This window comes from Natator depressus, chromosome 2 (assembly GCF_965152275.1).
Source record: "Natator depressus isolate rNatDep1 chromosome 2, rNatDep2.hap1, whole genome shotgun sequence".
Lineage (NCBI taxonomy): Eukaryota > Metazoa > Chordata > Testudines > Cheloniidae > Natator > Natator depressus.
The window spans coordinates 198,689,862-198,713,212 of NC_134235.1; the positions used below are offsets into that span (position 1 = coordinate 198,689,862).

Genomic DNA, 23,351 nt, shown 5'->3' on the forward strand with positions numbered 1-23,351 from the left:
TAAATTAAGATATTAGGAAATGTTATATTAAATATAAAATACATTTTTCTGTATGAAACAAAAATTGGGTAAGAGTAACTGACAGGTCTTTTGACTAAATTATGTTCATAATAAAAGATTGAACAGATGATTTTCTGTAATTCTTAACACTTAATCAATAATAAAAGCAGTATATAATTAGTGAGAAATGTCATTCATCGAGAGAAGTTTAGCATTTCTATTTTTAAGTATCATTTTTCTAGTGTTGTTTGTCACAGATGCCTTCAAAAATTTGCCCTAACATCTCTGTGACTATTCTTTCATCTTTTTGGCCCTTAGGTCTTTCCTGTTTAGAAACTTTTCTGAGTTAGAATATTCAGTTCCTGAAAATATTTCATCAGGGTTGGATTACTGACTGTAATGTGTAAATCTAATTATATTCAATTATAGTTTTTTAAATATGTGACATGTTACTACACTAAATGGCATACATTTTACTTATAACTTGAAATAAAATAGCATTGGTCAGTCTTTTAAAAACCCTTGTCTTTAACCCATTTCATTTACTATATAAATGTATAAAAACAAAGCAATGAGGAAGAATCATTAATACTGGTTTCTGGAATATTTTGTATGTCCATCCCTAGGCCTGTTTGAATGCATTTTTGTCTGTAGTATAATTAAAGCATACTCAGATTTTAATGTAAGTTGTCACAGATGGTAATTTTTGTTTGTAAATGGAAATGGTTCAGGATGTTCTAAGATTAAATATATACATATCTAAACTATAACTGGGGAATGTATATTAGTATAGTGATAGGTATGGTGGTTAGAGGACCATTGTAAAAAAAAGAATATAAAGTCCAGACTGCTCTGGCATTAGCAATGGAGTACAACAAATGGATATCTTTGTTGTCCATTTATCTAAATAAATGTGAATAATGAACATTCTGCGTAGCCATTTATCCAAAATGTTGTCTACATCCAAAAATAACAGTGCTTCGTCACAAGTCATCAGTATCAAAAAAGTCATGAAGTGTGAAAGTTAAAATTCTCATAGTAACATTAATTTACCTACATTGCACATACGGTACATACTTATTTAATTGCCTAGCTAATCATAAAACATGTTATATGTAAAGTGGGTGAGTTAATTTTTCTATGAAAATATTAGAGTTTACATTTCCTGGCTTTTGTGTTTGAAACAGTTTTTAATGTTGTATTCATAATTTTCATTTAAATTCTTATTAAAAATGGGTGGGCGGAAGGTAGGTTAAATTGCCAGAGTTAGCATTTAATGGGACTCCATCAATCTTAAATATCATAAATAAATATAAAATTAAAAATGGTTTGGGGTGCCATTTTTATGACTTCCCATGTTTTAAAAAAGTTTTAATTTACCTTGTTATTGCATGAAATACCCTCACAATCCAACAGAGGAAATGGATTAGCTTGTTGTACATGTGAATCTGAGAAAGTAGCTGCATACACAAGCACAAAGTAACCACATTAGAAAAACTGCAAAAAATCATTTTCTTTAATCTTTCAGTTACAGTAATCTTAAGTGTAACAATACTAAGCATTAATAAACTTGGACAGAAATGTGATACTTTTTTTTTTTAGGTTGGAGTTTCTGTAATAGGCTCTAAATTTTAAATTTCAAAATTAATTTAGATAAATGGGACTCTGAGAGAGGTGAATTCATACATTTTCCACTGCTGAAAACATTTTTCTACAAGGCTGGGTTAACATGGCAGCTGCATACCTGAAAGAGCAACAGAAAGATACAACTGTAATTTGCATTTTTTGAGAATTATGGTGTGTTTTTCAATCAGACATTTACAATCCCCCACGAAGCCACACTGGAACACTGCATTGGGAATGTCAGATTGTGGGCATGGCTTATTAGGCCCTGCTACAATTTTAGCATGTTATTCAGCATATTCAGAACTGACTTTTAAAGAATTTAATGTTTGAATATTTTTCAACTTAAATCTGGGAAAAGGGCCTATTCCTTCGTAACTATTTACAAGCTAAGTATTAAAGGTTTTTGTTGAGCCATTTTTAAGTTATTAGTGATGAAAATCTCAATGATGAAGTTTCTTGTTTTGCTGTCCAAGAGCTGAGAGGTATCAGAATTGATTTTTCTTCAGCTCTACAGAAATATTTATATCTGAGCTTTAACCAAGCATAGTTAGTTTCATCCTCAAATGTGAAGCTTTTCAGAAAGCTGTGAAAATAGGCGGTTATAACGAAAGTACTAACCTAACCTTAATTATGTATAGCAGCCGCTACCAGGCTGCCACTATAATACTATATTATATTATTCCACTAAAAAAGAAATTCCTATCTGAGCATACACAATAGTTACTCGCAGTAGATGTAAGAAAGTCATGAATAATTACCATCATTCAGCAAATGCACTAAAGAACAATGCTGGTGTATTTTCTATTAATAAAATATGTAGAAGCTAAAGCATAGCTTTTAAAAGTTCTTCCCAGCTCTCTGTCTCAGAAACCAACTGTTTCACCTCAGATGCAAAAATTTATTTTAATGCTATATAATGTGTATACGTTATTTTGTTTTGTGAGGATACATCTGTGTACTCAAATTAAGATACCAGTCCACTCACTTTCATCACCTTCTTTTCTTTTAAGTTAGGATTCTGAATACCCAGTCTTGAACCTGTCTCTCAAACATTCCAAGTTAAAATAATTTGTAGGGATCCCCACTGGACCATCTCCTGTGTTTTCCATTTCACAATAGAACCTCTGCCTGCTGCTAAAATGAATTTGTACATCAAGATCTATATGTCTGAAGAGAAGTAGTGGCAGCTGCTATTGTTTCAAAGAAAAGCAACTTAGGTTGAGAGAGGTGAAGTAGAGCGGCTTTGTCCTCCTTTCCAAGCTTATGAGAGAGCTGGAAGGAAAGGAGCATCTATGCAGTTGATGGGCCTATCTACCACACATTCATTGAATTCTCTTTTTGAACCCACTTACACTTTTGGCCTTCAACATTCCCTTACAATGAGTTCCACAGGTTGACGGTGTGTTGTGTGAAGAAGTACGTCCTTTTGTTTGTTTTGAACCTGCTGCCTGCTAATTTCATTGGGTGCGCCTTGGTTCTTGTGTTGTGTGAAGGTGTAAATAACATGTCCTTATTCACTTTCTCCACACCATTCATGATTTTATAGACCTCTATCACATCTTCTCTTACTCACCTCTTTGCCAAGCTGAACAGTCCCAGTCTTTTTAACCTCATACAGAAGCTGTTCCATACCCTTAATCATTTTTGTTGACCTTCTCTGTACCTTAGTGAGGCATGATTTCCCTTTACAAAAGCAGTTTTGACTCTTCCTCAACAAATTATGTTAATCTGTACGTCTGATGATTCTGTTCTTTACTGTAGTTTCAACCTCTTATTTTGGGGAGAGGTATTTTTCTCTTCTCCCACTGTGCCTGCTGCTGTCTTTCCCCTATTTGGCCTATTTCTTTGGGTATGCCTAGAAACTCATTTCTTCACAGGCCCCCTGTTGTCTTTGGGTAGTCCGATATTCCTGGGGAAAGGGACAGTTTCTTTTCTTTCCTCCTCCAACCGCAAAGTGTTGAAATAGTAGCAATAGCTTCTGCTCTTCTGGCAGCTTATGCAGTCCTTGGTGGGGTTTCCCCACCCATGCTGATAAAGTTGAGCAGAGGGTAGGGGATCTGTCTGAGAAAAGAAAGAAAAATGTCCCTCTGGAGCCCCTAAATACCTTAAATTAACTTTTAGAAAAACAATTCACTCAGCCTGACTTTCACTTGTATGAAGTGAGGGTATTTTTTTAAAGCAGACTTCAGTGCTAGTTCATTTGCTCCCACTAGCTGCAATAAAACATGATGATAAAATGGCTGTTTTTAATGTGATCCTCACTCTGAGCTGTAATTAGACGTAGCACCCTACTTTTTTCTAAAATGTTTCCTACTTCTTTTGATCTGAAGGTACTGTACTTGTAAAACAGACTCTAATTGTACACCAACACTCTCTGTAAAATTCTTCCTGAGCTGATAGTTCTCTCTTAAGCATCACGGTCTCTTGTGTTCGCATTTACCATAATTAACACTTCAGCCAGCTTATTCATGAATTCATTTTTATCCTTCCTTCCAGAATCTCTGATATTGTAGATACTCAGAGATATCTTTGCGTATTTTTGAGTTTTCTTTGTTTCTTTCTTTCCTAAACTCCGTAGGGCAGGGCTGAATAACAGTCCTTCATAAATAATCTCTTCAAAATCCTAAATTACGTTGATTGCCATCTGCTGTACTGTACCTTTGAAGCCTCAGATGTGTCCTTCCTTTACAGTAATGTGATTATTACAAATGCAGACAAGTTTCCAACTGTTGGTCTAACGTTATTCCCATCAAATGCCAGGAAAATGTTATATTCTTCAGCCCAATACCAGGGCCGTAATCAGGACAGGGTGAACGTGGTAGCCATGTAGGGCACAAAGCTGATGGGGGAGGAGGCAAAAAAATGGGGTGGACAAAAAAAATGGTAGGGGGTAGAGCCCTGCAGTGGGACTGGGATCCGCGGGTCCAGTTACCATCCCATGCCACCCTTCCTTCTGCGGTGCTGCTGCTGGCAGCGCTGCCTTCAGTGCTGGGCAGCCAGAGAGTGGCGGCTGCTGGCTGGGACATTCATGTTGTTTGCGGCGTGGGAGGACTGTTTTTCTTTAATCCCGCTCCCATCCCACCCTCCAGTACCTGCTCCCAGTGTTCCCACATTGCTTGTTGACTTCTTATCCCACTTCCGCTATTATGGCAGCGGGACCTGTGGGATCCCAGTCCCGCTACCCTCCGGGATTGGGATCCTGCAGAACCTGCTGCCTTAAGAGTGGGAGTGGGATTAAAATTCAACAAATAATGCAGGAGTGGGTGGGAGTAGGTATTGTGGGGCAGGATGGGAGCGAGATTAAAAAAAATAGCCCTACGCAGGACTCTAGTTGGGGGCACAAATATGCTTGCTCGCCTTGGGCACTAACATCCGTAGTAATGGCACTACGTACTACCTTGCTTGTTCTCTTTAATGCCACCATTTTCAAGTCACTTAACTGTGCCTCAGTGCTGGGCATTTGTATAGTGGCTCACATCTGAGGATTCCAAAGCATTTTTAAGCATTAAATAATTAAGACTTTGTTATTTTTGTGAGTACCCACAGTGTTGCTAACTCTCACAGTTTTCTCTCAAATCGTATTACAATTGGTGTTTTCCTTAATCTCGGCTACTGGAATCAAATGAATATGTGAGAATCTGAGTTTTCATTTAAAAAAATGGTTCTAGCCCTCATGGTTGTGGCGAAAAGCATGAAAGTGTGATCCCACTGAATTCGAATGGCTCAAAACCCAGCAGCTAAATGAAAGAACTCCCAATTTGTCTTTAAAATGATTTCCGAATAATTCTCATTATTTTTTAACATTTGGGGTTGGCAGTATTGTATCCACTATGCAGCTGGCTAACCTAAGCCACAGAGTTAAGTAACTTACACAGCAAGGCACAACAAGACAGCGCAAAAGCCAGACATAGAAGGCAGAAGTACCTAACTGGAGTACCTTATGTCCTGTTCATATTCTACTTTACATGAAGCTTTTATTTTTGGATAATTTGTAGTTTGGTAGCACCTAGAGGCCCCGTTATGCTTGGCACTGTATAGTTTTATCCACAATCACTCACTTGTCTTTCTCCAAGCAGATATTTCCTGTTACACTTCCTTTTGGGCTATAGTTTCTGACATAGGAACTGATGCTAAAGACCTAAGATAATTAAACTGTTCCAACTGTTGAGCACTATCTGAGCCTCTATCTAATCTATCTTTTCCATTGTATATTTGCAAATTCCTTTTGAATGGTCAATACAATAATAACAAAATTATTCTCTTTACAAAATAAGTGTGAATAATGATCCCTATGCTGCAGTATTTCACTTTTTTTATCTCCTCCCTCAAGTGTTCTGCTATAGCATTCTCTCACTGTTATCATCTATGAAAGAGGAAAAGATTAGAAGAGGCTGTCCCAATACACATTTAAAACATGGTTCAGTCTTACGATAAAAATGTATGTTTGCCCAAATTTTTGGATATTTTAAAGGAATAACTTCAACCCCTCACACCTCTCCCTCAGTATCACATTTTTAATCTAACTGAAGCAAAAACATTTCTATGAGTAATTGAATAGAATTGATTTTGGCATGTTAATCTTGATAATCTGCCCAGTGTTATAATGTTAAAGAAGAAAAACCTGCCATATTTGGGTGATCACACCAAAATAGCAGCTTGTGTTTACATTTTCACACTCTTAGAGGTGGACAGTAGAGACATGTGAATGACTGTTCTACATTCATTGTTCCTGTGTAATATACACAAAATACTTGCTCGTGCACACACAACCAGGTTTCACATATGTACCTATTCACAGCCTGGAATGTGAAAACTTAAACACAAGGCATTCTTTGGGAGTTGTGAGCCACTGCTGTGTGTTTATTTTAATTACTAGAAAAATTAAGCAGACTTTTAGGAATAAGTATCAACAATCAGTCTGCTGCCCAATAGAAACTACAGTTCTGAGTTATCTTTTGAAGTGTTCTTCTATTCTTTTGTCTAGTTCTCTGCACCATACCTTCCTCTTTTGTTTGTTACTGTTTCAAACAGTCACAATTTCTCACAAGTGTGGAGCCTTCTCAAATACAGACAGCTTTGGTGTGGGCTTATTTTTTGAGGCACATCCTGTATAATTTTAACCCTTCAGTTTGCCTCTCCTTTGAATGTCCAAGGAGCAGATTGTACAGGAATACGTTGCTTGCCAGTAGTTACACATTAATATTTGCATTGCCCCGGATTGCTGGGCAATAGGATTTTCCCCAGGCTTCTGACATCTTCTATTTCCTTCCTCTTAAGTTTTTTAACACTTGTTCATAGCTCATTCTCTCCTGTCATAAATTTTATTTCTGCAAAAGTATCAAGTGATTTCTTGAAATTAAGGTGATATGTGAGACTGCTGCTTCTGAAAATCTGATATAGGATGATTAGGCATTATAGAAAGTTTCAACAGGACTAGATAAATGGCAGTTTGCTAGACCTCAAGAGCTTCAGGAACCCTATTATTTCTTCAGTTGTGAATGCAACTCCCATTATCTATTGATCAGGTCCCAGAGTTTTATGAGCAATTTCCTAGACATCTTCATGACATAGTAAAACATTTATTACAGCATCCCTTTTTATAAAAATACCTTAAGAGTCCACAGAACTAAGCACAAATTATTGAACTTTGATATATATTTATCTCCACACTTGTACTCCCTGTATACCATTTTGACGAATATACAAATCAGCGAATGTATCAGTTGTATTATTTTTAATGGCTTCCTTTGTCCATTTTTTAATCTTACAATTGGAGATAAGGCCTGAGTACTGATCTTGAAATAGCAAGATAGTCCTGATATTTCAGTTGCAATTTCCAACCTCAATCACATTCAAAGCATTCAAGCAAGTATATTTTAATTATTTGAGGCCTTGTGTTTCTTCAGTGTTTCATTTTCTTGAAATCAAATGTTTTAACGACTAGTAGTCTCTTTTGCCATATCATGAATATATCCTGAGCTATTTTTGAATCCTTTAGTGCAGAACTGATCAACAGGTGGGCGCAAACTGGAAGTAGAAGCAATTGGAGATGTTGTGGTAGGTCACACACCACCTTCTGAGAGCAGCACAGTCCCCGGTTTGCTAGATCTTATAGCAGGAGTCTGGGTACAGGAGGGAAGAAGCCTTCCCCCCTTGCTTTGGCAGCTGCTTCCCCACTCCCCTGCCCACTCATTCCATCTTTTTACTCTCTACTTGAGCAAGGCATGGTTCTAAGGCAGAGCAAGGGTCTCTTCAAGGAAAAGCCATGGGACCTCCAAACTTTGGAACTCTGACAGCGGGCATCATGTTCTTATATGGCACACTGTCTTGTGGATTAGATTTTCCAGGTCAGTCACATTGTCCGGCTATCCCGAAAGAAGGATAGGAGACACTTGATATGGATTTAATTTGACTGAAACTTTATTATTAGATGACTGGGACTACCGGGCAGATAGAAGTGTACAGTGCAGGCAACTCCAGGTTCATTCAAATAACTACCCAGCCATCAGCCCCACTTAATTTTCCATCTAGGTCCTCCAGCCAACTCATGGCTTGGACCTTACCATCTCCCACCCCCAACCCCTGGTAGGAGGAGTAAGATGGGCTATAAGAAAGGGGGGTTGGCTCTCTTCCGTACCAATCATAGGATCCCTGAACCACTCCTCGTTTCGTTCCTTTAACCAGCACCTCGTTTTAAGTCCTTTACCAGGCCATTTATCTGGTTACTGGATGCTTCCCTATGGAGTACCTGCACTGGACATCTGCCCCACACTTACAAAATAAGTTGTGACGTATAGCCTGAACCCCCTTTCCTCCTCACCATAATAGGTCCTCCCTGATACCCGATGTGGGGAAGGCGAAAAACCCGATTCCATCTATGCCAATATGGTGGTGAGGGAAAAATTCCTTCCCATCGCTCCTAAAAAGGAGTGACAATGCCCGTAGCAGGTCCTAACTCAACCTGATATTTGCATCTCGAGGGGTGGGAGAGTGAGTGCTGCCTTGCTTGCTGCCTCTAAAGCACTGCTACCTTTCTGCAGCAAGCCTGGACAACGTGTCCCTCACACCCTGGCTTCAGGAGCGGTTACTTACAAAACATTTGGTAATTAAAACAATCTGCCTGTCATTTAATTTTGTTCTTGTGTAACTCTAGTCTTTAATCATAGGGTATTATGCATTAAATGTGATATATACTTAGGCTTGACATATGCTAAATTATATGGTTCACAAAGTTTTGTTTGCAAAATAAATACCACAACTTTTTCCTTTAATTGTTATTCCAGCAGAACCACAATACGCAGAGAAAATGGGAAAACGGATATTATAGCATACCTAGGACTGTTTATAGATGCCCAGGTTTATATCTAAATCACGTGTCTAAGGTAGTTTTTGTGAGCTATGTGGCTTACATTAATAGAATGTTTTTCTTTTTTCAGATTTCCTGAAATGCAGTATTTCCAGCAAGAATGTGTGAGAAAAATTCTTACAGATGTTCTGTTCTGTTATGCTAGAGAAAATGAGCAGTTGCTTTATAAACAGGTAATGAAAATATCATACAGGTGGCATCCATTGACTCAACATTTTCTATAGAGCTTGACAAATGATTGAACAATAATGTAGGTTTTATTGTATCCAAAGTTGTATCATAATGCTTAAGTAATCAAAGAGCTACTTGTCAGCTGCATGGTAAGAAAAGTAAGCTCATTCAAGCACATATGCTTCCTCCTCATGATAAGACATTCCCTCAAATTGTCTTCTGTAAGCTGCTAAATCTTATCTTCCAACTTTTCTGAATATGTTTATTAACAACCTCTTTTAAACCAAAAGCTTTTCTGGGCTTAGATGGATAAATACTTGAATACATGCACCACCGTTAAAATATATGATTCTGAATAACAATATAAAGAAGTTGAAGGATTGATAGGGGATAATCAAGCAGTTTTACAACACACATAACATTTGAAATTCTTCTCTGGTTTCTACAACATGATGCAGATATACTGTACGTTCGCTGTTTGGCCCTTGACCATATTCTACAGCACCAAAATATGATACAGTATAGTGGGTGCAGTTGAAAAGTTTTAAATCTTTTTATCAATATATATGTTCATGAGTTTCATTATATTACTAGATAGAATATCTACTCAAACCAGTAGTCTCTTACTGTTAAAAGGTAAAAGATAGCATTTCAAATGCACCAATTGTGCATTCCTTTTAAGATGAAAGTTAAATTCAGCATTTGCTCTTAAGGTTTTATAATGAGCATAATGTTTAAATGCTTTAACAAGCCTCATGTACAGTACTGAAAGAAACATAGAAATCAGAATATTTTATGTTTACTTTAGGAGTAATTTAACATACTGTGCTGAGACTAAGAACTGAGTAACTATGAACAAGGACTAAACTGTCGAGAAACTTTACATAGACAGAAAATGATTTATGACAAAAATGCAGAGTTGCTGTAAGCATACAAATCTTTATAACATAGTGTATCCTTTCACACATTCTGCAACCACTCCATCCCCAAGCTAGGAAATTATTTGTGTCTCATGAAAAAATCCGCATATTTGAGTTGAAGCAGCAACTTATCAAGAGCTGTCTTGTAGATGGTATCGAAAATCAAATATACAGTTAACAAAAGCAGCAAATCTCTATCAGCTGGCAATTTTTTATTTTTGATGGACTGTGAGTAGAGAGCTACCTTGTGTCATAGAGAGAAAAAATTAGATCAGCAAGCTGTATTTTTCAGGGCACTGTTGAAGAAAACACTCCAACAGTACCCAGCCTTCCTCATTTCTAGTGAATATAACCCAGAGTATATGTGATAAGGAGGTGATGGGGGAGATGGAAGATCACATTCTAGCTAATTTAGAGTATCATTTATTAAACAAGAAGTATAATTTCACTCTTTGATATGACTAAAAAGGACTTAATTACCCCCTGCTTGTGTTTAAAATCCTGTAGATTCCTTACAGAGAAATAATACCTTGCTACGTAAGGCTTGAATATTTAGCTAGATCAAATTAAAAAAAAAAAACCACACTGAGTTTCATCACAAGCTGTTAAAGCTATTATTTTGTACTAGGTGACACCCCGTTTAACATAGACCATATTGTTAATAGTTATGGGATTTTATTGAATTAATGAGACTGTTATCATGTAGTAGAGTGTCTTGCTGAGTTAATTGAAACTGCAGAGATTATATAAATGGTATTAATGAACTTTGACTGCCTGATGCCTCGGCTTTAATAAAGACTGCTTGGTGGGCTAAATGAACATAGGCAGATAAAAGAACAGGTTCAATTTTGCGAGCCTACAGGCTGTTGAGAAAGAAAACTTCTTTTTACCTCTGTTTTTGACTGGTGTCACTTCAACAGTGCAGTCATTTCAGAAGAAGGTTGCCATGAGAGTAAAGAGAGGGGTAAAGGGGAGAAAATAAAATTAATTGGAATGATGAAAAATGGCTAATATCTATGACAAGTGTTCAGTGCAGTAGCCAAGAATTGTGGTGCTGTGCCAAAGTCACAAAACAGCCAACTAATCTTTCTCTTCTTTGTCCCTTCTTTTTCCACTCCCATCACCACTACTTGTTTCCAGGATCTGCATTCTTGAATCAAGAATGCCTCCACAAAACTATCATCAATAATAACCATCCTTTCTTTGTATTCTTGGCCCTCTTGCCTGTAGATGACTTTCTCTTTCAAAGCCCCTGTCGATACTGTGTCAAGGACTAGCTGACAAGAAGTGCTGCATGTGTGGTGAGGTCAGCATATAATTTTTGGTGTCTCTTAACCCTGTCAAATACCTGTCCATGATAATCCACCCATTCAGCCTTGCTTATTTCATTTTGTTTCTAGGAATGAAGCCACAAATCCTAAAATAGGCTCAGCTGATACAAAACATAGCGCTGGTCTGCTTAGCAGTTAGAGTTGCACTAACACATCACTCAAGTGTTCCATGCTGGCTCCAAAGAGAACCACAAAGTCCAGTAGAATGTGTTTGCCCTGATAGTCAAGGCCCTTCATGGGACTGGCCCTAGCTACCTTTGAGATCCCCTCTGCCTTTGCGATCATGATCTCCCTGACAGCTACATTCCTTGGTTCATTGCAACAGTTAACTGATAGGAGAAGATTCATACATGCAGTAGATAACATTTTTACAGGAACTGGACCTAAATTATGGAAGTCAGTCCTTTAAGAAATTGGTGTAATAACAAGTTTGAGAACTAATTACAAGTGACGTACCTTTCTCTCAGTTTCTACACAACAAACACCTATTCGTACACAAATGTAAACAAGCAAACAAAAACCTTTTATGTTAATGAAGCTATTTCTCCAAAAGGCTTGTGTGGAAGAACAAGAGAGCTTGTTGTTATTAGTTTAGGGTTTAAATGTTTGGGAGGCACCCTGGGTCTACAGTGACTTGGGTCCATATAAACCTAGCTAGATTGTAGATTTCCAAGGTCTGGAACAGTGTTATACCTCATCAGTTATACAAGTGGTCAAGTTCACAGCTTTTAATTGAAACTGTTACTGTACTTAAACATTTAATTCACAATATCAGCAAAGTTTTACAATGCTTTCTTACAAGGAACAATTTGTATGTTTCTTCAATATGTGTGTGTGTGTGTATATATATTATAGAGAGAGAGAGAGAGTGTTTGTAGTAGGTTTCATTGTCTTTTTTTGACCAATATAAAGTAAGATTTTATTTGACTAGCAAAATATGCTACTCTCCCCAGTCATATAGAATAGGGTGAATAGAATTTTGCAAAACAGTAATAGACTTTTAAGATTTAAACATCAGTGGATCTTTGATTTTCTAAAAAGCATTGGTATGTGTAGAAGTGTAAAGCGAGTATATTTATTTTTCATAAAAATATGTTAAAATGATCATTAACATTATCTTCAAAAGGCCGTACAAATTTGGGTGCCAAAATTCTGGCTCTAGTTAATTGAAGAGAAATAAAATAATTAAGCTAAGCCATTAGGTCAACCATTGTTCACTCATAATTTTATTGTCTTTTTCAATATAATGTTGAAATGTATCAATTTGTATTTCATTTCTAGAAATGCTGTATTTCTGGTTTTCTTTTAAAACCAGGGACTGTATTATGAAATCAGCATTTTGCTGTTGTTGGCAAGTGTCATAAAATTATCTGAATTCTGTCAACCCTTTTATTAACACTAAAAAGTTCTAGTAAACTGTTGATGTACTGTAGAAAAATGTGTGTATATAATACACTAGTGGCTTCTACTACCAAGCCAAAAATCTCTAAATGTTTAAAGTACTCCTTTAACTGAAGAACAGAGGTGTCTTTTTGAAATCCTGATATTTTATCATCCATTTGCTCTTTTACTGTTTTATGTGGATAGTCACTTAATGATTCTGCTTTATTCACAAGTTATTATGCTATAATATTGGGAAATTGTGTGCCATGCTGGGCTCTTATCTTCTATAACTAATCCTATCTTATGTCCTTTTATGTTCTCACTCTGTAGTTTGTATGTTTAATTTTTTGGTAGTCAGTTTGTGTTAGACAACCATTCTTGGCAGCCTCATTTCTCTTACACAATTTTCATATGTATGGGGTGATAGAAGATTTAGACAATAGTAGATTTTATATTTATGCTTATCTTTTAGGGGGTGGGAAGTCAATAAAATTACAGCCTACGTAGCCTGCAATTTATCTCAGTATTTTTGGCAGTTTTGTCGATCTTCCTCTCTCTGGTCCTCCCAAACTCTCCTTTCTCTTCCCCACTCCCATGCTGCAGATCTATACCTCTCTCCCAAACCTGGTGGTGCTAACTAGTGATCTTATCACAAGTCTTGCCATATTTGATAATTTTCTGAAGGCACCCGTTCATGGAATAATCAAATGCTTTAATTAAAAAAAAAACACCCAAACATAAATTTCTAATCCTCATTGTTACAGAGAAAAACTTGAAAACATTACCCAAATGTTCCCTAAAAGCTCAGAAATCGGAAGGCAAAGAGAAAACCCTCCAAATTTATTGTTTAAAAATCTTATGATTGGGGAGGGAGGGCTGACTCATGATTTTTGAATGTATGGGATTGGTAATACTATAACCTCTCTCATAAAACCTGTCCTCCACATATCTCTGTCCTCTTCAAGGGCCACCCCTCTCCCTACAATATCCTGCTCCCTTGTGTTCTAGGAGTAGGTATTGAAGAGGGAATTTCTTTTCAGCATACTACTGCTGTTCTATTCTGGCACCCCTACACTCTACAGATGAGCTTCTCCTCCCTCTGTGAGGCTGAAGGGACCTATCTGGTGGTTCTGGGCTCCATGTGGTTTAACTGGCTGTGGCACACCCATCTACATGAATTGCATCAACTTGTGGCAGGAGGCTGGAATGGCAGTTTAGTGAAGCGGTCAAGAAGGTGATTTGTGGTCCTATCTGTGTCAGATACTCTCCTGACTGGCATGCAAGAAATCTAAGTACACTCTAGGAATTTTAGGGAACTTAACACTGAATATCCAATTCTTAATATCCAATTGTCCCTGAAAAAGAATGGTGGATTAATTGTCTAAGTGAGCTGCAAGAGAAATACAGTAATAAACATATTTATGAAATTACACCTTTTAATATATTTCATGTGTGCTAATGTATCTGACTGAACCAGTACTGCATGGTATTTTCTCTCACGCTGCATCTGTTTCTGCAGAGGGTTGCTTTTTTTCTTTTTTTTTCTTCATTTTAAAAATTAAGGCTGGAATCATCAAAGGGGCCTAAGGGAGTTTAAGCTTCTTTGAAGAACCAGCTTGACACCATAAGTGTCTCTGATTGTGGTCGGGGAGAAGGGGAAGCCTTTCAGATGTAACCTCAATAGGTAAAAATAGAGGCAGAAGCAATAATTTGGGAGAGGTTTGCTTTGTCTTTTTAATCTCTTTAATGGGGTGTAATCTTTTTCAGCTAAGTGATGACAATTTAAAATATCAACATAATGAGGTATTTCACTGCTGATCATTCTATCCAAAATATTCATCTGATCTGAGATTGTGGGAGGAGTGTGAATAGGGCACCATCACTGGCTCAACCCCTACACATTCTTGACTCATGGTTTTTTGGTTTTGCAGTGTAGATACCAAACATCTGAAATAGAACAGCACTAAAGTTTTGCCATGTATTGGCTGGCAAAGGTTTTATACATCTTTCCGTACAAATCCTTCAATATAAACATAATGAAGATACTTTAAAAAAACCTTTTGTTCTGGTCTCCATAGGCATGGATATCTCATTTTCTAGTTCCCCAAATAGCTGCCTTTGTTTTTTCCAAAGGCTACTGAGATCCCAGTTTTGGAACATTATCAAATAAAAGTCAGTTTAGATTTCATAATTTATCCTTATTGCAGATCTTGATACTGTAGCTCATGATTGTAATTATCATAAATAAAATTCATATTTATGAACATAGATCTTGGAGTAACTGCCAGGTGCGGGTTTGTCTACCGTTGCCAAATTGTTGTCTGTTATGTTATGAAAAGGGAGAATAACTTGCTACCCATATTTTATAGGCGAATAAACACTTAGATTTAATCAGAATTTAAAACAAAACCCATTGATTATGAATCAGTTCTAAGAATGTAAATTTTCTTGCTTTTCATTATGCTGCTGCTTCTAATACTATTGGCTGCTGGATGCTGAGGTGGAGCATTACTGCGCTGGTGCATGAATGAAACATCTTACTGTACTTCTGTTTCCTTTTAATGTTTAGGGTATGCACGAACTTTTAGCACCTATAATCTTTATCCTGCATTGTGACCACCAAGCTTTTTTACATGCGAGTGAAGCTGCACAGCCAAGGCAAGTGTTGTATATTCATCCATGTAATATAGAAATTGTCACATTTTTCCATATTATTGTAGAGTTAAGAATTAACTGTATCTTCTGTAGAATTAACATATTGGCTTTAAGGTCTATCCAAATAAAACTGATAGTTAAGTTTTCTTTTATTAGTTTTTTGTTTTATCATGATTAACAGGTTAATCTTTGAGATGTATTAATTGCCCCGTACCTCCATGAAAATCAAAAGTAACTCATAAAGGGGCTTTCTGGAGAAGAAGTAATTCTTACATTTTAGTCAGTGAAAAAAGAAAGAGGGACCAACCAGAGGAAAAGTATCAACTTAAAACCGGTACATATACTATTTTCACTGCATTGTACAAGACCCAGATGTGCTTTAATCTCTGTCATTGTGGAGAGGAGGCAAATCAAAGAAGTCCAGTCCAGGAATGGATAAGTTGTGTATCAACATTTTCTTGTCATACCTTTAAATAATCACTATAGAAAAAAATTGCAGTGATCAATAACTCTTTCATCCCATACAAGATTTTTAATAGCTATGTTATGTGACTGTCATTTAACTTCAAAGTAATATTAAGTTTAGGCATTGTTTCTCCATTTCATTAAAATAGTGTACACATAAATATTGCAACACACATGATTGTCCCTCAACTAAATTCAAATGCCTTTTATTCTCTTGCTCCATGAATAAGGTTTTACTTGTTTTTTAACAAGTTGCCTGCTTGAATCACTTAGTGTTGTGCAGCCATATTTTGCAGTTGTCTTGCTTTTGGGACCCAGCTGCATTAATATAATTTAATTACCCCTGTTATAACATAACCTCTCTTAGCAATGCTTAACAAGATTGTCTAAGATCAGTGTTAGCATAGGGATGGAGTGTGCTTACATGTATTTGTTTTCATTCAGTGTCTATCTTTAGAAATCCTGAAGTTGCATTACAAGATGCTCTTCAGTGGAAAGTAAGCTTGCAGGATGCTCAGAATAACCACATAATATGCATAGCATCCCATTCCATCCCCACTGAAAAGGGAGCTAGGCAGCAAAGTAGATGGATAAGAATACTGTCACTGATTAATTGCTGTTAAAATACAATAAAAATAGAAGCTATTAAAACAAAATAAATTAATGTTTTGATATTGCATATTTGACCGGTAACCATATTTTTTTTGTTTTGGACAAACAGTGATAGATTGTGCAGTAATCAATTAGTCTAGATCAAGCATATTCAAATAATACATTGTGACATTCAGTAATTTGTTATTTGGAATAATTAGATGGTTACTTCATTGTAGCTCAGACAAGGCAGCTAATTTGTTTTTGATCTTTATAGAAAGGAAAGACTTCATTTGTTCAATGGAGTTACTCTTTTTAATTAAAAAAAAAGGCTAGTTTTTCTCATTTGCACTTTATATAAAGTTGGCTTATAAGTCCATAATAGTACATGGGGAACATTGACCAAAAATAAATATTCAAATTTTGATTGTTCGCTCTTGGCTCTTTCAGTGAGGAAATGAAAGCGCTTTTGAACCCTGAATATCTGGAACATGACGCCTAGTAAGTTTTAACAACTTCCTGTTGTGTTTACATTTCCTTTACTTCTGCGGGCAATGTATTATTTAACATCAAATTTCCATTTTTTCCCCTCAGTGCAATGTTCACACATCTTATGAAAACTGCAGAACATTGGTTTTCGACATTTGAACATGACAGTCAGAAGGTAAATATTGTTTTAAAAATATATATTTATAATACTTGCAAGTGAACATGCTTTAACACAGCAAAATGAAATAAGTTGAAAGTAACAGTCATCTTCTTGATTAAATAAAAAATAAATCCCTTGTAGGCTTCCTGAGTATCCTTGTAGGTAGTAATTGCTTGTAGGTTGCCTCACTTGTAGAAAGTTGTCTAGTTGACTGCTTGTGTTGTATATTGTAAATCAGTTTACAGTTTGATCTGCAATAATGGTGATCATTATGTAGAGTAAGCAGATGTTTGTCTTGAGTTTGTTCTGGGCAGAGTCTTCTGTCTTGCATACCGTTGTTGCCCTGACCTCCCTCTAATGATGATGATGGTGTGTTCACCTATTTAAGAAGGATAGAGTGTGCAAAACGGGATGTGGAATGGCACTCTGTGTGAGAAATGGCATTACCTGTTTTGAGTCACTGATAACTCAGAAGAAATTTGAATGCTTATTGATCAATGTCCTAACAGACCACTGAAAACATTGGGAACAGGATGATAGTTTTGTAAGGAGGCAATCTACAATGTGTCGGGGAAAAAAGCTGTGTGATCATAGGAGACTTCAGTTTGAGTGACATATGCTGGAGGTCTCCTGCTGCCAATACTAAAATATCCTTGGAATTTGTAAACATTATATGTGACAGTTTCATAACTCAGAAAGTGTTGCAGCCAACACGAGGGAATTCTTTATTGTCCAGCTATAGTGAAAGAAGGACAGGATACACTCGATATGATTTTAAACAGGCAGCAACTTTATTATTAGATATCTAGTACATGGGGAACATTGACCAAACACGAGGGAGTTCTTTATTGTCCAGCTATAGTGAAAGGAGGACAGGATACACTCGATATGATTTTAATCAGGCAGCAACTTTATTACTAGATATCTAGGACTGCCTGACAGGTAAAGGGCACAGTGCCAGTAATCCCAAGTTCATTCAATAACTACCTGGGGAGCTTCCACCAGCCCCCTGTCTTTTTCCATCCAGGTCCCCTAGCCAACCCGTTGCTGGGACCTTCCTATCCTCCCTACCACATAGGAGGTTAAGTGGGCTGTAAGAAAGGGGGGTGGCCTGCCATACCATTCATAGGAATCCCGCACACCCCTGCCCTGTTCTGTTCCTTTAACCAACACCTTTTTAAGTCCTTTATCAAGCCATTTATCCAGTGACTGTGTATACCTTCCTTGTGAAGTACCTGCACTGGACATCCGCCCCACACTTACATAATGAATTGCAACATATTAGCCTAACTCCCTTCATGCCTCACATCAACAAAGCCCTCCCTGAACCCAATGTGGGAAAGACGAAAAAGCCTCTACTCCACCTAGGCATATCTGGTGATGAGGGGAAAATTCCTTCCCAGCTCCCCTAAAAAGAGGTGGCTAGTGCAATCTCCTCAGCAGGTCCTGACCAAACTGGTATTTTGCCACCTAAAGGGCAGGGAGGGTGGATGCTGCCTTGCCTGCTTTGTGGAACAGGACACCTGGGCTTGCCCCCTTTTAAATCCTTCTGCCCTTCCGGTCTCAGAGGATGAATCCGTGTCACAACCCTGATCCATTCCTCGCTTTTGCATCAGCTTCTGATCTCTCCCCTCCCCACCCACCCACCCATAGCACACTGTTCCTCTTCCTGCAGCCAGCCGGATAATATTCCCCCTCCGCCACTTAAAGGTGCAGTGCGGTCATTAGACCTTATCCTAACAGATAAAGAGGAATTGATCGCAGAACTAAAAATTAATTGTAGTTTAAGTACAAGTGATCATGACTTGATCACATTTATAACATGCAAGCAAAATAAAATCAAGACTAGTAACATATATACTGGTGCTTTAATAGCTCCAATTTCACAAAGCTGAAAACCATTAGGAGCCAAGTCAATTGTGAGGAAGAATTTAATCAGAAAAATGTGAATGATCATTGGAAGTCTTTTAAAAACACCTTACTAGATTCCCAAAAAGCCACAATTGAGGAAGAAGGTATACTGATTAATAATTTTGTTTTGGTTTAGAAGGGAAGTGAAGGCAGCTGTAAAAATTAAAAAATAATATACCATTATAACAAAAAGGGGAAGTTTACAGTAATGAATTTTAATCAGAAAATAGGAATTGTAAAAAATTGATACGGGAAGTCAAGGGATACAAGGAGAAATATATGGGAGCAGAGTTAAGAACAATAAGAGAGGTTTTTAATATATTATGAACTAAAGAATCTTGATAATGATATTGGTCCATTACTAGATGAAAATGGTAAAATTATCAATAATAATGTAAAAAAGACAGAAATTTTCCATTAATATGTCTGTTCTGTATTTGGGGGGAAACAGATGATAGTCTCATCAACTAATGATAACTCTTTCCATTCCACTAGTACCACTGGAGGGTGTTAAACAGCAGCTACTGTTAGACATTAAATGTTAAACATTTTAAAATCCACAGGTCCAGATAACTTGCATACAGGAATTTTAAAAGAGCTGGTTAAGGACCTCACTGAAACATTAATATAGATTTTCAATAAGTCTTAAAGCACTGGGGAAGCGCCAAAAGACTTGAAGAAAGTTAATGTTATGGCAAGTTTTAAAAAGGATAAACAGAATGACCCAGATAATTATTGGCCTGTCAGTCTGACATCAATCCCAGGCAAGATAGTGAAGTGACTGATACAGGACTCAATTACTAAAGAACTGAAGTAAGATAATATAATTAATGCAAACCAACGTGGATTTATGGGAAATAGATTCTTCAGATTAACTTGATATCTTTTTTGATGGGATTACAAATTTGGTTGATCAAGGTAGTCGTGTTGATGTAATAAGACTTCTGTAAGACGCTTGGTTTGGTACCGCACAATATTTTAATTAAAAAACTAAAACAATATAAAATTAACATGGCACACATTAAATGGCTAACTGATAGGTCTCAAAATGTAATTGTAAATGGAGAATCATCATTGAGCCAGTGTGTTTCCCGTGGGGTCCGACATGGATTGGTTTTGGCTCTGTGCTGCTTAACATTTTTAACAGTGACCTGGAAGAAAACATAAAGTCCTCACTGATTAATTTTTCAGGTCACACAAAAATTGGGAGAGTGGTAAATGATGAAGAGAACAGGTCACTGATTCAGAACATTCTGGATCACTTGGTAAACTGGGCACAAGCAAATAATATGTATTTTAATATGGCTAAATATATACAAGAATGTAGGCCATACTGACAGGATGGGGAACTATATACTGGGTAGCAGTGACTCTGAAAAAGGTTTGGAGATTGTGGTGAATAATCAGCTGCACATGAGCTCCCAATGTGATTATATGGCCAAAAAAGCTAATGCAATCCTGGGATGCGTAAACATCTCGAGTAGAAGTGGAGAGGTTATTTTACCTCTGCATGTGTCACTGGATGACCGCTGCTGGAATACTGTGTCCAGTTCTGGTGTCCACAGTTCAAGAAAGATGTAGATAAATTGGAGAGGGTTCTGAGAAGAGCCACAAGAATGTTTGGAAGATTAGAAAACATTCCTTATATAATGATAGACTCCAGGAGCTCAATCTATTTGGCTTAACAAAGAGAAGGTTAAGGGGTAACTTGATTACAGTCTGTAAGTACCTATGTAGGGAATAAATATTTAATAATGGCCTCTTCAGGCTAGCAGACCAAGATATAATATGATTCAATGGCTGGAAATTGAAGCTAGCAAAATTCAGACTGGAAGTAAGGTGTAAATTTTGAATGGTGAAAGTAATTAACCGTTGGAACAATTTTTAGCAAGAGTCATGGTAGATTCTTCATCCGTGATGACAAGACTGGATGTTTTCTGAAAGATTTTCTCTCGGAATTATTTTGGGGAAGTTGTGTGACCTGTGTCATACAGGACATCAGTCTAGGTGATCACAATGGTCTCTTCTGGCCTTGGAATCTATGAAAAACTTTGACCTCAGTGCATAGTCAGAAGTGTGAGACCTCCATAGCTGAGCAGGTGTCTCTAGTTGTCTGCTGTTTCATTCCTGTCTAAATATTGTCTCCAGCGATGTATCCTTTTGGGCAAAAGTTCCTCCTGTATTGATTTCTGTAGCATTAAGGTCTTGGCTCTTTGCTCTTTTCTGTATTTCATCATCATCTTGCCACATGATATTAAATGGTTCACAGTTTACAGCACCTTTAATAATTCCTACCTGTCCACCTTAACCAAGTGTCCTCATGGCTTCATGAAAATACCCTTTTGATAAATGTTTCCAAAGTTGAAATATTACACTTGAACAAGAAGATCATGCTCAAGCAAAACTGTATCCTCTCCTTTTCCTGCATCAGCTCATATTTCCAATTTGCCTTCACCCTCGATTGATAACACAGCACTCTCCTTCTCTTCTTCCCTCAACTTCCTCATCCACAGTTACTTACCTCCACCTCCATGACACTGGAGTGTACCTTTGCTTAACTCCTGGTCTGTGCCTTCACCTCCTCTCTTCTTAACTACTGAATGTTTTGTTACCCCTCTTCTTCCCTGGTTTCTGCTCTTCAGACTTGGACTTAAGTTTTCTGCATATTTTTATCACATGTGTAAAGCTGGGCTATATATTACTTCATTAATCAACTCCATTTAGTTGCTTATTCATTTCAAAATCTAATTAAAACAATGCCAGGCCCTTGATAGATTCTCTACAGTCTACCTGTTGTACCTTGTCTTTCTGTACTTTTACCCGAGCATCCTTTGCTCATGCAGCACAGACCTCCTTTCTCATCCTCATTATGCAACAAAATTCCTGTATCTTCCTACCCCATGGACTCTCTTTTCAAATCTAAGGGTTTTTTTCCCCCTTTATATTTGACTCTTAATTTCTTTCTTACCTGATTATGTGTTTAATTCCCTGGAGTGTTTTGGGACAGTTTGTATGAAAGACACTATGTGAAATGTAGTCATGCTCTGTATGGGACCCAAACCCATTAATAAATCATTTTCTGAGAGACCTTCAGTTTTGGGTTCACTCACTGCACTTCAGTTTTCTCCAGACCTCAAAAAGAATATCAGAAGTTCTTGACCTGCTGCTCACAAACAGGGAAGAATTAGTAGGGGAAGCAAAAGTGGATGGGAACCTGGGAGGCAGTGACCATGAGATGGTCGAGTTCAGGATCCTGACACAAGGAAGAAAGGAGAGCAGCAGAATACAAACTCTGGACTTCAGAAAAGGAGACTTTGACTCCCTCAGGGAGTGATGGGCAGGATCCCCTGGGAGAATAACATGAAGGGGAAAGGAGTCCAGGAGAGCTGGCTGTTTTTTGAAGAATCCTGATTGGCAGCCTTGGGGGAGGGGAAAGGAACTGCTGAAGGAGTATAGAATGGAAGGAGGGGAGTGAGTTTTTTATGCTTTCATTATGAACCAGTTTGTTCTGTGGTTGGTGCAAAAAGGTGAGCCTCGGTTTGTGTGTCCAGGCACTCCTGCCTTCTGAAATGAGCTCTGATATTAAAAAAAATATGTATCAAATAAAACTGGATTATTGTTCGTACAAGCAGAACTTGGTGAATTATTTGTAGCAAACAGTTCATATGATGTGTATATCCTTTCTTTCCTCTTTATCAGCTGACAGAGAACCAGTCATGATTTTTACAAATTGGTTCAAGTGCAAGTGCCTGGACACACAAACCATCCCGATGTGTAGAAAGAATAGTAAATATGGCAGACGACCAGTTTGGCTTAGCAGTGAAATCCTTGCTGATCTTAAACACAAATTTGTTTTTGTAGTTATTGGAATAATTTGTCTGAACTAATCAGTCTGTGGATTAATCTTTGTATTAGATTAGTCACCAAAATCATGGCCATTTCACAATCATGTTTCTCTCTATTTCTGGAATGTTGGATGTCTCCAAACAAGAGACTTTTTTAATTAAAGAGCAAATTCTAAGGAGTCTCAAGCTTGCAGCCAGTAGTGAACTTTCCAGTTTTCTTGTAATCCACTGATTATCTTCCCTTACCCTACTCCTGTACGTAATTTTTCGAGTGTATTATGCTGTTCTTAACTCAGATCCACCCAAACACATCCCTCTACTTGGCATTCTGTTCATTGCCTTCCTCATTCTGAAGGCTCTTCATCAATAATACCTGAACAAGGGGACCGTTGCTAAGAGAATCTTCTGTGTGGGAGCTCTCCATCCTACAATCACCTA

The 23,351-nt window shown here is 37.3% G+C and overlaps 1 protein-coding gene across 1 annotated transcript in view; it reads left to right on the forward strand.

Annotated features, from left to right (window-relative positions):
- Nucleotides 1-23,351, forward strand: part of TBC1D5 (TBC1 domain family member 5) — a 469,719-nt gene that overhangs the window by 271,124 nt on the left and 175,244 nt on the right. The window contains exons 10-13 of the mRNA XM_074945686.1: nt 9,063-9,165; nt 15,367-15,455; nt 16,959-17,009; nt 17,103-17,172. Coding sequence (XP_074801787.1) covers nt 9,063-9,165; nt 15,367-15,455; nt 16,959-17,009; nt 17,103-17,172 — 313 coding nt within the window. The remainder of the gene's footprint in view (nt 1-9,062; nt 9,166-15,366; nt 15,456-16,958; nt 17,010-17,102; nt 17,173-23,351) is intronic.